This window comes from Liolophura sinensis, chromosome 8, assembly GCF_032854445.1.
Source record: "Liolophura sinensis isolate JHLJ2023 chromosome 8, CUHK_Ljap_v2, whole genome shotgun sequence".
Lineage (NCBI taxonomy): Eukaryota > Metazoa > Mollusca > Polyplacophora > Chitonida > Chitonidae > Liolophura > Liolophura sinensis.
Genome location: NC_088302.1, coordinates 51,017,500 through 51,034,748, shown reverse-complemented (window position 1 = coordinate 51,034,748; position 17,249 = coordinate 51,017,500). Strand labels below are relative to the sequence as shown.

The window sequence follows — 17,249 nt, the reverse complement described above, 5'->3', positions numbered from 1 at the left end:
TCATAGTATGTTTTAATGAAGTTAGCAGGTTCATACTGAACTCATCTATCAGACTAAACTTGATAATACTAAACATGTTATAGATGAGAATAATATATCATTGTTTTCCCAACACCATGAAGAAAAGATGACGAATCGAGATGAATTCAACGACGTTTTGGAAATGCTTCCACTGTAATATATGTGGTAACCGGTATATTCTGAACTATATGAGTTAAAAATGAAATCAACTATAATGAGTCTTCGACAGTGTAATAGTTGACAATATGAAGTAAAGAGGCCAAGATCGTGCGCAACAAATACTATTATGTCGTCAATAAATATAGTGAAGGTTTAATGTACATGCATATACTTAAGGTAAGTTTTCAAGTCTGATCATTTTCTACCGAAGATTGCAAATTAAAGCCTTCATGTACGCCGCCGCCACCAGCGCAGCATAAGGTTGCCAGTCTTTGTTAGAACCGTCCACATAGTCCGCCATTCCACGGATAAGGAGAAAACTGTCGTTCCTGTTTCCTTCTAAAGACTGTAAAACGGCGTCATATTCGGCGTCATACGCCTTGATCCCATTCATCTCCGCGAATTCTCGCCTCATGTGGTCATTCCGCGAGACCAATCTGCCGGCGCCAACCGTGCCATACCGTATGTAAGGCTGGCCCTCGCGGAACAACCGGGCCTCTTTCCCGAACGGCTTTGGATGCTCCATCTGGATTTTTTGACCATCAGGTTTAGTGAGGAAGAGTTTGTCCGACTTTATTGAAGGGCGAGCGAAGCTGGATTCCTCGGAATGCAAACGCTCTTTAGCTTCTTCGATATACGCGATGAAAGTGTTCTCCCCGTTTCCAGCTTCACAACGCTGCCTCAATTTTTGCACAGCTCTTTGCAAGGTCTGGTCAATGCACTGGAAGGATCGGGTTATGTAGCTATAACCGGACACCTCTGCCATGGTTTCTACCTTAGTACACTGAATGTACAGGGCTTGTGTGTCATTCGCTGGTGACGACACAACTACGTCACCTAGGCGCACATGTTGGCTGAAGTCGGAGAAATGAGGAACTGCTCCACCCACTCCGACCAGTAATACGTGCTCCACGTGACTGAATGTACCTACAAGGAAAGGAGCAGCAACTATCAGTGTCCTTGAAAGAAGAGAAACACTATTTGTCAGTGGTCAAACAGAAAGAGAGATTAACCAGAAAGGAGAGAAGCAACATTTATCAGAGATCATACAAGGACTGAGCGATGAAATAGTTATCAGTGATAGTATTTATGACAATATTTATGACATGAGTATTGAAAACTAATAACTTGTTTGTCTTTTGCATGACACTGTTCTAAATGTTCCAGTTTTGATTTAATGATGTTTTGAGGTCTCTGCGGGGAAAATCGACAATGTGAATGTTGAGAAATCGAAAATGGAATGAAGACAACATTCTCATCGTACCCAGTAGTCTTGTGGTCGTATTCTCTGCGGATATCATGGCGTTTTGGCCGCTCCCTATCCTGGACAGTTTGGTGGACACAACGTTGACACGTCCGATTCTGCCTAGTGTATACACCTGTGACTCACCTGTATAAAGATTGTTGTTGTTATTCTTTGATAATATTTGATGTACATGCGACATTTTACAACGTAAGCTTGAAGAGTAACCATCTCCTCCAGGGATGCTTGTACTGGAATTAGCCTTATGACGTCAAACTATTATCATGTACATTATATCCTTTAAACTAAACAGCCACCGCAAAAAACGTTGTTGGTAACATCTTGTTATGGTATCTCAGATGCTCTTTTCTTTTCCTTGGTTTGTTAAACTGAACTGAGCAGGCGACATGGCTTCTACACATTTGCCATATTATGATGTTTGAGCGAGACAAATTGGCGAGTGGCGATCTCTACATGTGATTCAATACACATGCTGTGCTGATAAACTATAAAGTTACCAAAGTGGCTTCTACTAGTCTAGAGCACATCCCTGTTTTACCCCAAAACACCATGAGCAGGTTGATATATCAACTGTGCCAAACCCAGTGTGTATGAAATGGAAGGTCTGGTCAATATTTCGATGTGTATAACTTCTTAATTACATTGTGAAGTTGACCGTCGGTTTCCCATCTGATCGATACCTGAGGTTTAATCATCGATGGCTGAGATTTGATCATCGATGGCTCAGTTTTGATCACCGATAACTGAGGTTTGATCACCGATGACTGAGGTTTGATAATCGACTACTGAGGTCTGATAACCGCCTACTGAGGTTGATCACCGATCACTAAGGTTTGATCACCGATCACTAAGGTTTGATCGTCGTTGGCTGAGGTTTTGTCACCTATGACTCAGGTTTCGTCATCTATCACTGAGATCTGATCATCGATGTCTGAGGTATGATAATTGATGACTGAGGGTTGATCATCGATGACTGAAGGCTTGGTCATTGGTGACTGAGGTTTCATCACGTTGTCTGACGCCTGATCATGAATGATTGAGGTATCATCATGACTGATTGAGTTATGATAGTTATTCACTGAGGTTTAATCATTGATTTGATCATCGATTATTGAGACTTAAACATGGACAGGTGATATTTGATCATCGATGTCTGTTTGATCATCAATGGCTGTTTGGTCATCGATGGCTGCTTAATCATTGGTGGCTGAGGTTTGATCATCAATGGCTGAGGTTTAATGATCGATCGCTGAGTTTTGATCATCCATGCGAGTATTCATGTTCGTCACTATGTGATTTTAAATGCGTAATACCAAAACATACTAAACAAAATCTGTAACAGAAGTCCCTCTACCATGTTGTAAATCTGTTCCTCAAACATCAGTAACCTTTACGAAATCCCTGTAACAAACCGTTTGTTTTACTCCACCATGACCAGTGCAACACCAGTGCAACCATCTCCACTATCCAATTCATGATTGGACAACGTGTAAGGAAATACTTCGGCTTTTGGAAAACTAGTGACATGTATATGTGGCATACTATCTGTCGCCATGGTGACTCACCAATTTGCCGACGGGGATACCCTGTTACAGTAAAAACACGTTTCCACACAATGTTTTAATCACATTTGACATGCAAAAAGAGAATAAGCTGGACGTTACTACGGAAGAACAGAACACAGAAGTGTATGGAGTCGTGAACAACCCCAAACAAGTTGCTAGTGTGTACTTGTGGTTATATGTGCAAGGACTTGACAGAACATAAGTTACAGCTTAAACCTTTAGCAGGCCTGTGAGGAATTTTCCAAGTATAAGAAATGCAGTTAGTTCAGTCTGGATATGAAAAGACAGATGTTCTATAAATTTTCGAAACAGAAACCTCTAAAGTCGCCTGAAAAAATCGTGACCTGTTAACCGAGAGAAATTTTTAGTTACATTTTAATTTTTTTTTCCTGGTTTGTTTTATTAGAAGCACTTGTAGTTGAGCAGAAAAACAGTACAACAGGGTAACAGACTGTGATCATACCTTCTGACTTGTATCGGACGTATGTTTTTTTATCTTCAATCATGGCGTCTACTGCCAATTTTTCACAGTAAAATGCAGTTATGATGGCTACTTGCGGCTGATCTCGTCTGTCCAGGATGGGCATTCTCTCTACCATCTCGATCTCTGTCGATAAAAATTGAAAGTTCAATAGACAGTTTTGTTTCATTAAAGTTTTGCAATGGAGAATTATACCATGTTTCACGTTGTAACTGGCCAAATAAATGCCATATAAATCTTCAAGTTGTGACATACATCGACATGAACTTTAAAACTTAAGATGCCATGCACTGATATGCACCTGTGGTCGAAAGCTAATCTGTCATAAATTAATTGTTACGATGGCAGTTTTCGCAGAAGGATTTTGTTATGCATGAACACTAATGATGCCCCATGATGGTGACGACCCACAACAAAACAGTACCCAGCTCAGTGTTATTGCTGAGTCAATGTTGTATTGTCACATTTGTGTTAGTGGTGGTCTGGATGCCAGCGGCTGTCTCAGACAGTACGCCATTGCCCGGATGTAAGATTTGTGACGTCACTTACGCTCACTCTGGTCCTGGGTCAGCCGGGGTACCCTCATCCACACTCCTTTATCCATCTCCTTTATAAGCCCACGTTTTTCCAGATCCTTTAACATGACCACGGCAGCGATAGTATCAGTTTGTTTGATTTTACAGTTTCTGCCAGAAAAAAATAAAAACAAACAAACAAAAATTAATGCAGACAAAATTAGTGTTGGAAGAATCTGATATGCTAATACTGAATTTCAATCATGTTCAGTTATTCTCGAGAAAAACAAATGTAAAAGTTGCATATCAATTTGTTTATCTTTTGTGATTGCGATGAAAATCTAGCTCACTTTACTGGTGGTGGGTAGAGAAGCGGTCAAGAGAAACCATCACATCTGGTGCGGTTGAAACAACGCACATGGCCGGGTATAAAACCACCGCCCTGTCCAAGCTAAACCACCGCACTTGGCCAGGTTAAAAACGCCGCACTGACTAGGGCGTAAAAACACTGCACGGGTAAACCACCCCACCTCGCCAAGTACCTGGCAGTCGTCTTGAAGGTAAAACGGTAAGTTATCTCACTTGATAGACACACCGCTCTGTTCACTACTCATTCAACGACTGATAACATTTATCACAACCATATGCATGGTGCAAGTGGCTAAACCATGCAGGAAGCTTATAGTCTATAACTTAATGTGCACGTGCTTAACATAAGATAAGCGCAAATTAAAGACAAGGAGTTTATTACATGTAAAAGTTATCTATCACATTAAAGTGGTGGAAACAAACGAATCGTTATTGTTCACTTAAAACCAAACCACTTAAGTCACGAAACGCGATTACAATTAATAACACGGGTATCATTCACAGCATGGCCTTGAGATTTGATTGTTCTCAGGAAAAACGAAATACGTGTAACAGCGTGACTCAGAAAGCCACGCACAGAAGCCACTTGGTTTCACATGTAAGGGCATAGGCCTCTTTTAGTTATAGTTCTTACACAATGTTGTGCACATGAATTAAGCGCTTTGTAACATTTCGTCAACAAGATAAAGATCGCCACTGTTGTGAAGCTTAAAATTTAATTCATTAGTTCAGTTCAAAATCCTTAGCCTGATTTTAGCGAAATCCCAACATGCAATAGCTCGTACAGTTTAAAATCAAGAAAATACAACTAAAGGCAAACAAATAAAACAATATAAAACAACAGGTATTTACCACGGTATTAAATTTAAACTGTTGAACTGTGCTATATGGAAACCAAATAGCTGTTTGGAAATGTCATTCTGGTGGCATCGGGTGCTTAGTACACGTTTCTGCGTATAGTGGAGATTATTACTCACTGCAGTAACTGGCTGACGTTGACACTGTTTGGATAAGCATCCTCCAGCACCTGTATTAGCCTCTGACGTTTTGCCAACCATAGCAACGACATTTTGGCCTTTTCTTTTCTCGCTGCTTTGCTCTCTTTTCCAAGATCGAAATTTGCATCTACAAAACAAATTTTCAGGAGAATTAGTTGACGATTTTACCTGTAAAGAATATGACGCATTATTTTTCGGAAATCATATTAGTCTGGTATTTTTATGTTTAAAAAGCACCAACAGTTTGGTATAGGGATATACTGGAATTGGTATAGGCACTGTGCTTTCCTTTGGCAATCCAGTTAAGTGCAACGTCACAAGTTATCGATGGCCCAAGGAACGAATTGTGTGCTCTCACATTGGGTAATGTAGAGGTAAAGATATATTTTGTAGCGACTACGATGGAATGAAGACTGTTTATCTCCTAGTAGAATAGACATGTATGTATGTATGTATGTAAGTATGTTTCGGGTCTAACGTCGTACTTAACAATGTTTTAGCGATATGACGGCAAGGAGTCATTAGGTGTGTGTACATATATTGTGACAGGGCGAGTCCTTGTCACCAAAGTTCTGCCGCCATTGAAGCACGATGCCGAAGACACCAGACAAGACATCCCACCCAATACTATTATACTGACACCGGGCCAACCAGTCATGTTTCCTTGCTCTAACCTCTCACTGCTTAGCGCAAAGCGAGGAGGCAGCAACTACCGTTTTTTAATCCTTTGTTATGACTCGACTCGGGGTTGATCTCGGGATCTCCCGACTTCCCGAATTTCTGGGATGCACATGGAATTAATATGTGGTCACCTTCTTTGCAAGCGTTTAACACGACTGCTTTATGTGCATAGAGCTTACACAGAAAAGACAAAACTGTCTTTCCGGCCGTCGAAATCCTTCCCTGTTAAACATCGCTGTGAAATGCTGATCAGCAACTTTCGTGCAATATTTTGTACTCTGTTCTGTTCATGGCATTCTATTAAGGAACATTTTAGGACATGAGCAATGGGGTACCGTTTCCCGTGGAGTGTCGACTCGGTTCTTGACCATTAGTCCTTGTCAAGGAATGAGTAGTACGTTTTCACTTTGTAAACTGATCGTCATCCAGAGAACTAAATTCCCCATTAGACTAAACTTATGATTAAAATAAAGTATGTCCTGTTGCCAGATTTTAACAGTTATCTGTGGCTAAACAGCGTGTTCTAGTCCGTCTTTCTGCTGCTTTGGTATGACCATGGAATTCAATAATCTGTTGACCTACTCGTAGTTGACCTCACTTTACATTTTCATCTACTGGTCATTAAATAAAACATTGGCGTCAAGGCATTGCAGCCCATCTCTACTGGTTATACAGTCTATAGTCACGACAATTCTAATAATATTATAATCACTAGAACACTGATGTAAGGACAGACGATATAGACGTATAAATATTACGTTTGAAGACTTAACAATTCTTCAGCAAGGAGACTGTTACAATAAGATTTCAGTGGAGCCATACAAAAGAATTCAGGGTAGTTTTGATGGGAATGTTAAACAACTTTCACGTGGAAAGGAAAACAGACAGGACAAATTTTGGTGTTAGAAGTGGGAGGGAAAATGGAAAATCAGAAACAGTTGTTAGAAACAAGGACAAGACGAGAACATCAGTTATTCTGGGAATGTTTTTGGACTAAATAATCAAGCTAGATTTTATGTCTGTATGGAAAGACGCATATCTAATTCATTGACATTGAACGACATTTTCTACACTAAATTTTCTGCACTTTCCAGTGTCAATTTACCGCTGACTCACTCATTCTTATAACACTGGCCAATCTATCTGGTTACTTACTCTGCTCGATCACTCCCTCTGGCATATGGAAGCCTTTCAACGAAACATCTGCGTACAAAGTTTACGTTATAAAGGCATAAAACTTAGTGTGGTCATATGTAGTCAATTTATAATTCAAACACGACGAATGTTACTCTTACCATAGCACAGTCACACTAAACTTTCAAGCTTTGATTTAGGCTGCAGAATGGAAACTTTAGGCTGATGAAAAAAGAAATACTGCTTTGCGATTTAACAGGCTGAAATTGTTAATTACATAGAGCTATGAATTTTCCGTGAAGAAATAAAGTGTCAATAATTATGAAACAGATGTGACAATGACACAATCATTTTTGTGATGTATACAATAACGCGATAGTTAATCAAATAATGTTATGTTAGGTTAAACCCATTTGTCTACAAGCGTTAGCCTTCGCCTGTTACTTCTAGAGCAAAACCACACAATAAAATAGTACTATAAAGCCTCATTGACTTTATAAATCGTTAAAATATTAAGAACAAATTTTAACAGGAAGTAGAAATCCAATATACAATATGTCTTATTTTATTCATTTGTTAAATTTTATTATCATTAGATAATTTAGTAGAATAGAGTTCGTTTAGAAGATATTATTTGGTTTACATATATAAGTGTGTATATGCAGAATATGAAGGTCTATAAAAATCAAAGCGAGTGATTAAATTTACAAACTGATGAAGATAACTACTTCCAGCATGTGCAGTTTAGAAAAAGGAAATGTGCTCTGACTGAAGAAAACAAGAATTTGTAAGTAGTGGGGAAAGAAATAAGAAATAGAAAAGGCATAAAACACCAATAATGTAGGACATTTATAGCAAGTCTCAACACTACTGACAAAATCACAGCTGAAAGTGGACAACGAAAATTGATGTGAAGGCTTATTAATCTTTATTCTTAGGTCTAATAACGTTCAGACATTTTACAAGTGCTCATTTTAATCATATCATTTTCCAGATGTTTGAACAATATCGTTATCCAAAATGTTGTGAAAAATACATCTGTCATATAATTAATGCAGAAGACTACTAGTTTAACAGCATCCTTCACATGGAACGTAAATAAAACTACAAATTCTGCACGCATTTATGATAAAGCACTGTTCACCGGGTTAGTTGAGAATCTATGTAAAAACTGCTGAGGTTAGTTGTAAGAGTTATGTCCCCTATCCGCAAGTGTGACCGATTCCTCCCATGATCACTTGAACCACCAAGCCGCTGACGTGCTGCCGCAAACAACGCGTACTTACCGTCATCGGTTTGCTCTAACATAGAAAAGTCGTGATGATGAGTCGACGTGAAAACATTCTCTTTGGACGAATTTATTGACTGGAATATTTCCCCATCCCTGCTACCGTTACTGTAGTAACAGGTCTGAGCCTGGGGTAAAGTGTGGCAGCTGGACCAACGTTTTTTCTCCAGCAGATCAGAGGGCCGAGGTTTGGATTCCTTTGGGGGCGAAAAGGACGTATTAGACAAGTTGGCCCTCAAAATGTGTCTGAAGTTTTTCTTGTTCGGCCAGAGAGAGCCGAATCTTTGGTTTTCTTCAGATGGATGATTTAAAAGTTTACAGCTTTTCCAGTGCTGTCCAAGTTCTTTAGAGTTCTTCCACGAGCTGTCAAAGGCGAGAGACCCACTCCATGGTCGCTCCTCAAAAGTCGCACGGTACCATTCGCCCTCTTCACGGCGTCTCCACGAATCGAAGAGGTCATTGCGTGCAAGTGGCCTTTGGAAAGCGGGAGTGGCCACCCAGCTCCGGGGTTTCACGAAGCCGTTCGGGATTGGTTCCGTCACCACTCGGCTATCCGTCCATGATTCCGTTATGAACTGATTTCCGGTCCAGGGTCGGGTTACAACGTTCGTCTTTGTAAGGGTCCCCGAAAAGTTTCTTGTGAAGCTTGGCCGGTTACTTGATATAACCATGGAGCTTTGTGTTCTAAATATACGAGGACTTCTAACTTCCGGTGAGCCGCTGTGCGTAAAGACTGCATCTTTACTAAATTTTATTTCTGGCCGGTTATCATTTGACTCCCGTGACTCCGGTGGTTTGGGTGTTTTGGGAGATTCCTGTCTCTTGACTTTTCTTGGGCCTGAGAGTTTGCTAGAAATCGTCATCATACTTTGTGTTCTGAATATTCGGGGAGTGTCGTGGTCCACTGGGGGATTTTGGTCAAAAAGTGTCTTACTTTCAGTGGCTCTCATCTGTGGTACTACCAGGTTTGGGAACTGACCTTGGTTGCGGATAATACAGGTTAGTAAATCAGACTGTCAGAAATGGTGACAAGTACACGGAAACGCAGGAAAAAGACTGGGGATATTAAATCTTTTTGCAATTAAAAATGAAAACACATGGTGTTAATAACAGCTAGGAATCCAACACCGACAACTCAGACAGCTGACCGACGGTTGAACGGTGAAATTATTTTCCATTACAACAATAAATTTGATATTTATCTCAGTAAGTTGCCGGTTTGGGATACCAGTTGGGGCGCGCTAGGTTATGGTTAGTTTAAATCAAAGAGGAGTCCGGAATTTTCTTTTATAATTTTTTATTTACGAAATATAAATTTGCAGAATTATTGAGATTTCAAATTGAACGAAGTATATAGTTTTTGAGCACCACTGAAAACACCACATACCAAAGGTCAGGACTAGTTTAATTATTTGACTAAAACAAAAAACAAAAGAGCTAACGGAAACTAGTTAATCAAGAACAACAACAACAAGGACAACGTCGATGAACATTTCACGACCCTGAGTACAAATAAATGCTGTCTGCAACACATACCTAATATCGCCAATGACTAGTGTACTACATTGCTGTGAGTATATCGACATTTGCCAACCAATCTCAAAATTACCAAAACCGGGTTTTTGTCTTTCGTGTCTGTCAGGGTTTAGGTAGGGTTAACCTCCCAGAAGCCTTACCTAAGAGCTCAGCAAACTCCCACTGGCCACGGGATGCCCTTCCGGTTGACACGGCCAGGCAGTTCACGTTAAAACGTTTGTATTCTGGCACCCGCCAGTGGAGGAAGCGCCCTTGACCGTACTTAGCTCCGCGTCCCACTTCGATGTTGCCGCCAGCCCAGCTCACCCAGAAGAAGCGGAATTCGTTGCTGTGAAGGACGTTGTATGTGAGGGCTTCCGTTCTCACCAGCCCCATGCTGCCTTCACGGATCATGGACTTCGTATTACCCTCAGCCCCTATTACGATCTCATGTGTCTTCCTCTCTAAATCCCCATATACTGCCGACAAGGCAATATGGGCATCACCTCCAGCCTTCAACTTGAAGGCCAGGAACTCCTTGCTGGATACTTGGACCTCCGGTACCAGCTGGTACGTATAGGAATCCGGGGTGTAAACTGTGACGAAACTTTCTACAGGGAAATCAGAATTGAACCCCAAACCAGTTAGCATGAAGCAATAGGTATAAACGCATACATATAAGGTATAAAATAGCTACATATCTTTGTTAAGGAAAGCTTTTGGCTGCAGCAAGACGTACAATAAAACAAGCTTTCATTGCTCTAGATGATTTTCCTCGAACCATCTGTATTTGTCCGTAGACAAATCACTTGTTTTTGGCTGTCACTTTCAATGAATTATTTACTGTTCGGTGAGGACGATTACGTCTTTTTTAAGGTATTGACCCAGAACGCGCAGTTTGGTTGACGGCTGGTATACGAATGTCTGTTCGATGTATAGATTCAACTAAGTATTTAGAAAAGTATGTTATGTTGTTTAATGGAATAAAAGCATACGCAGATCAGCGGAACAGTCGTATGCAATAATAACTGGTGATTCATCATGGCAGTGGCTAGTCACGTGCTGATGTTTGCATGCGACGGCCAATCATTGCTTCCTCTAATGCTTACGACACTGGTAACACTGGTTACTGAAGAAAGTGTCCAGATTATTATTAGAGTCGTCAGTGGAGAGATGATCTCATAAATTCAAATCTTTGTGATATCAAATGGGAGAAACATGTTAACATGCCACAAATCTGTAGGGTTTCATATGAAGTGACTCATATTTCAAGTTTGTCTTGGGTTAAGAATAGCATGTGGTTGAAAAATAATTTGTGATAACGTGTGATAGTAATATCTGTGATATAACACTGTGACTGTGATGACAAATGAAACTCATCTGTGGAAGAGCATATAGGGTGTTACATGCACTGGCTTACTGCAGGTGTGTGTTCTCTTTTCTGGACTAGACAACTCTTACTTATACCTAACAAATAAAGAGCACGGAGGAAAAATGAAAACCGCTATCGAGAGCGTGGCACAGGAAATACACTATTAGAGGCCTGTCCTAGGATTTATAATCTATGTACGCTCGGGAATAGTTTAGAAAACACAATAAGACAAATAGCGAGATTAAATTTCAGGCTAAATCAGTCATACAAGACGTTTTCTCGAAAAAAAATTAAACTTTCAGTTGAGACTTATTACACAAAGTGCAGTAAATTTTAAGTTATTAGACAATATGCTGAAGCTACAAAATGTCCGAAAACATGTAGTGCTGCTGTGCAATCTAGTCTCTGTAGTCTGCAGCACGATCTCGAGGCTTGATCAATATTCTCCTTAATGCAAATTACACGATAGCGAGTTATACGTGACTCGTACAGGCCAAAAGCACAATTTAACAGGTATATCTCTGGAAATTATGTATGTAACATTAGTATCAGGGACAGTGCGGGACATTGCGGAGCCACTTAGACCCCCATGTAATCATTCCAGCTTAAAGAAACGTCTTCTTAGCTCAGTACATTTATTTCGTTACTCTCCGGTTCAAAAGTGAACAAACAACAAGAATTGTTAGTTCAGAAAAGAGATTAAAACTTTCACATCAGTTTATGCGGCATGACTTTTTGAGCCATACAGAGCAAGTATGTAAAATGTCTGTACTTGTACAAACAAATCATGGCCGAGAGAGCATCAATGCTGACTGAGAACAAAACTTTCGCTTAGATGGCACCAAAACTAGGGCAATTTTGCGAAGCGGAATTCACTCCAACTTAACCAGCAGAATACTGACTTCATATCTGGGCGTTATGCGACCCTTCAGGACATTTCTGCAGCATTTATATTGTAGTTTATTATTTCTTTAAAATATACACCTGTTGCATGTGTTTCACATAGCCTGCTCGGTACAAATAAACAAAGTACAACCAAGCATTTTAAATGGTGAATATCATATTTGCTTACCAGGTTGTTTGTCCTCAACTGCATATTGTATTAGCATATATAAAACACATAATAAACGGTAGTTTATTGCATAACAAATATCAAGCATAGATTAATGTTTGTATATATGGTCTACAAGGATATACATATATATATATGTACGTGCCTTTGCAATGATATACAATGTTACCAGGCATACCGTATGCAAACAGGTTGCACTTACTGATGGGGGGAAGCTCTTCATCCACATCCGCTTCTTCTGACTTTTGAACGACGAAATCCACGCGACGAATCTGCTCATACTTCTTCAACAAAACCAAGGCTCTCTTCACAAAGCCAATGTAATCTGAACAAGTCAACAAACATGTCATATATGTTATGACAGATTGGCTAACGTCGTACATTTATTTGTGACTTAACATTTATAGATCATTCTGTACTTCACCCATACATACAACCATCAGAGACAGCATTCTATAACCTTTATTGAGTCTGTTTCCAGGTTTCCAATGTCTAAATATAGAGAAGTTTGAACAAACTAATTTTGAAAATGCAGCACTGAACTAAAATAACATTGTGGGCGTTACGGCATCAGAAATATATCAAATCGAATCTTTATGAAAGTTCAATGATTCCTATGCATTTTTATTCCATGTATTGTTTTTCTATACCCTGGATAAAGAAATACACAGAATTGCATTGACCATATCTGAAGCCAAACACACTGTCGTACTTTTAGGGAAATTCCTTGGACTCATTAGCTCTTGAAAGTAGTCCGTGAATGTCTTCTTTCGCGTTAGGCCGTCAGCATTACCTTGGAACCAAAACTTCAGAATCCAATAGTCCTTTAAAGAGGAAAAGAATAAGATTTCATTCTCTGAGTAGCATTGCCTTCAATGAATGGCTTTTTTAACTGCATGAAGCGATGTTTTTTCTTATCAGGTATATGACGTATGGGGTGTACATATCTCTTCTTGTAGCATTTGTTAGATCCTGTGAGCAAGTTATGACCACAAAAACTGCTATTAACATCCATACATTTTTTTTACCTAATTCTGTTTAAAAGAGAAGAAAACTTAAAAACATGACACTATAGGCAGAAAACAGCACGTTGTTTTCTATCTAGTGGTGCGTGCTGCATAATTTTGAGATTTTCTCTCGCCATACACGTAAAGCCTGGAAACGGCAAAGCTGGCATAAATCGCTGAGTCCACCGCGTCCTCCATCTTTAACACCCTGTAATTTATGCTGGGGTTGTGTTGTCTCTCAGCCAATAAGAGTCGTTAAAACTGCCGGCTTGTTCGTGTAAACTCCGAACCTATGTCCAACATTCCGATTTCCGATTTTCAATGGTATTTGATTGATGTTTAAAATATTCTTCTCCTTTAAGCCATGGTTCTAGGGGGTGTGTAAATTGATACTACTTATGCGTTTACACGAACAGTTAGAATAAAACCCTGACTGAGGTAAATTGACAAGCGGCCATATTTCACCGGTTACGTGTGGCCATTTGCCAACTATCACACTGTCGTGGCTGGTTTGGTTTTACTCTTTATGCTGTACGGCTTTAATTATATGTTAATGTTATTCTATCAAATGCCTTGACTCTAAGTTTCTTGAAGTTTACAATGAGCATAGTTATCTCGTATGTAAGTAAATATGGCCAGAGTAATTAGAATCTCCGCTTCATATTTGTGTCTAATTCTGCTGAACTCGGAGATAGGGGATGTATATTCATCGCCACGATAGATATATGAATAACTGAGACAGATATTTTGATTAAGGACTGCTTACGAACTACAGTGGCACACGGTTTAAATACTGATTTAATTCATTCGCCTACAACATTTCATGTTTCTTTCCATCATTAGTTCTCTGGTGACTTGCGTTGAACATTGGCTGTAAATTGCTCTTGCGATTATTGACCCGGAACATCCATTTTGGTCGACAGGTGTTATACGAATGTTTCGATGCCGAGATTTAATTATATATACTTTATTTTCAGTACATATAGTCCGAATGGTATCATATTACGAGTTGATACCTTAACTCAGACTTGTAACCTGGTCGTACCCACCTGTATTTGATCAGAGTGACCGTCCTGCTCGGAGAGATATGCGAGGAACTCTAACCTTGCCTCTTCTCCCATTACTTCCTCAAGATCTGTACAGAGATGTTAAAAATGACGTAAAAGCCATGTACAGGATCAGTGCGGTGAAACACTGAGGCAAAATAACAAACATTTTCCAGTTACTAGTTTTCTGGTGCTGTCTCACTAAAATGCCATTTAGAGGGCATGGAAAAGACATGTTGCTTACCACCGCTCCTTCTACATACTGTCATAGGGCAGGCAGTGAGAGTCTTGACAAAAGATGACAATATGTCTTGAGTACATAGCAAGTATCAGGGTGATAATCCTTACCTGAGGCCTGTTTATTGATGAGGATACCTTTGTATGGCCCCCCACCCACGTGGTGTACTTTACTGTAGTCGACCAAGGCCTTAGGCAGTCTCTCCAGCCTCATTATAGAATGCTCTTCGTTCTTGATAGCGGTCATCACAACCTCTGCACGGTGAAAGGTCAAACAGAAAAGTAAGTCATATACTAGTAGTAAAACCGTGGATATGTCGCGCTGATTACTCAGGTATTATTGTTTTTATTAAAACTTATGCCTCCTGTTTTTCAAAACTCCAATCTGATCCTTGTAATAAAGGACTGATGTAATTCTGAATCAATACAGTTTAAAAGATAAATGAAATAAGCGATGGATTTAATCTATCATAGTCATGTGCATACTGTAGCAAAATATAAAACAACTAAAATACTTCCAATCCATAAAACACATTGGAGTAAATTTGAGGGCCACGTTAGGCACAGCTTAATACAAAATAATTTTAAAAAGTAAATCGATGTAATAAATCACTTTCCAATGTAATTTACATACCGGTATAACTAAAGGTTCAAAATATATGGTGCTACCACTACCAGTAGAGAACATGGGAACATGCGCTTTCACAACACTTCAACCTTTGGGAATTGTGCTCAATGGCTTACCCAATGAAAAGATGGAAGCCACAAAAATGATAATTTGCATTTATTGCAGATATAGTGTACAGTATAATATCAGGATCTGAGGGCTATAAACCTGAGAGTGTGATCACCTTTCAAGGAAGAAAGCGGGTTTTGTCCCTTGTTCGATCCCCAAGGTGTTAAGGACAGCAGATAGGATATATAATGTACACGCACACAAACCCACACACGCACACGCACACGCACACACACACACACACATACACACAAACACACATATCAGAAGGGGAGATAGAACATGCTTATTATTTACACTGCTTATGTCCATTTGCTGAAAGAAAAAAATGTGAACTGTCTTCAAGTGTTAAAATCCAAGTCGTTGCATGAATTAAATACGTTTCAAAAGTTGTTCCTCTGGCAGTTGATTAAGATATCTTTCCTTATACTTCAAACCCTGTAAAATGAATGTCATCCTCCTTAGTCCATCAAAAAGCATAGAGGTGAATTACATGCGTAAACAATTCAAATCACATTAAAAAAATTAAATTTAAATTCAAAACTCAAATTTTAAGAACGACATGTGTTTTCCAGCTAGGTTAGACTTCATTTCGTCTATGGAGGGACTAAATAATTTTCTGGAACAAATTCCAAACTGCACAAAATCTTTCGAAGCACTTTCATTAAACCAATGCTTATGTCACTGATGACTTGCCTTTAAATGATGTATTCTAAATCACATGACAGTTTGTGTAAAAATGTGACGTTAGTGCATAAATGATAAAGCAACATAAATATTTTAGGAAAGACACACCAAAGAGAGGTATAATGGGATAAATAAAAATGCATTAAATATATCTTCAGCGTTGAGAAGCAGCTTTAATAATTGGAAGTGGAAGATGAAGGTTCAAAATATTCCCGTTCCCCGATAGTATATGCTTAAATGGAACCTACGCATGTAATCTGTGAGGTTTGCATGTGGTAAAGAAAGACAATCCGTTACTTAAAATTCCAGTAAATAAAAAACATTGTTTTTCAGGCATCCGGACCAAACGCTAGGTTTGGATCTAATTTGCGTATTGGTGGGTGATGTAGATGGCCTATAAAAGCTCAACGGAAACGGGCAAGACTTGTAACTGGCAAGATAGACACTAGCAGGTGTCTTGTTAAGTGTCTATCTTGCAAGGTAAAACGTTTGCCAGTTTCATCACGGCTTCTGGGTTGGCACTGAACAAGACAAAAACCTGACAGGTGGTCCTGTGTCATATTTATAGGAGAAACCAGGCTGGCAAGATGTCCTAAGGGCGAAGGATTTTGACGTTGTTCAACAGTTCTGTTATCAGATAATGAGAATAATTTCGATTGGGGATCTTTATTCTGTTTGTATCCGGCACCTGCAAACCACCAAATGTTATATGAGGTATGTACATAACCCGAATAAACGTACATTCCTTTCCATTATTTGCCTTCCAACAGATAAAGTATCACAGTAAAACTAAAGAATACCGAGCAAATCTAACGACAATGAATTTTTAACTATTCTTGGGTTACACATTTATAAATACTTGTATTCAATGGTCTTCATTTTCCGAAAATCTTAAAACCATTTTGTACTGAAAACATTAGTGTTTTATTTTTCAGGTTCTTTGAATATTTCCTTTTTTCCCATAAATCATTTATAAATACTTGTATTCTATGGTCTTAATTTTCCGAAAATCTTAAAACCATTTTGCACTGAAAACATTAGTGTTTTATTTTTCAGGTTCTTTGAATATTTCCTTTTTTCCCATAAATCAGTCTGATAAGTT

At 39.2% G+C, this 17,249-nt stretch overlaps 1 protein-coding gene across 4 annotated transcripts in view; it reads right to left on the bottom strand.

Moving 5' to 3' along the window:
- LOC135472764 (uncharacterized) overlaps positions 1 to 17,249 on the bottom strand; it is a 29,750-nt gene continuing 12,501 nt past the window's right edge. The window contains exons 2-14 of one of the 4 annotated variants that reach the window (XM_064752431.1): positions 14,836 to 14,979; positions 14,491 to 14,576; positions 13,147 to 13,258; positions 12,637 to 12,759; positions 10,152 to 10,601; positions 8,474 to 9,454; positions 7,209 to 7,256; positions 5,352 to 5,499; positions 4,040 to 4,176; positions 3,473 to 3,616; positions 3,010 to 3,030; positions 1,445 to 1,570; positions 1 to 1,107 (exon numbers count right to left, since the gene is read on the bottom strand). In XM_064752431.1, coding sequence (XP_064608501.1) covers positions 383 to 1,107; positions 1,445 to 1,570; positions 3,010 to 3,030; positions 3,473 to 3,616; positions 4,040 to 4,176; positions 5,352 to 5,499; positions 7,209 to 7,256; positions 8,474 to 9,454; positions 10,152 to 10,601; positions 12,637 to 12,759; positions 13,147 to 13,258; positions 14,491 to 14,576; positions 14,836 to 14,979 — 3,245 coding nt within the window. In that variant the 3' untranslated portion in view covers positions 1 to 382. The remainder of the gene's footprint in view (positions 1,108 to 1,444; positions 1,571 to 3,009; positions 3,031 to 3,472; positions 3,617 to 4,039; positions 4,177 to 5,351; positions 5,500 to 7,208; positions 7,257 to 8,473; positions 9,455 to 10,151; positions 10,602 to 12,636; positions 12,760 to 13,146; positions 13,259 to 14,490; positions 14,577 to 14,835; positions 14,980 to 17,249) is intronic. The other 3 variants (XM_064752432.1, XM_064752433.1, XM_064752434.1) reach the window with 3 other exon arrangements.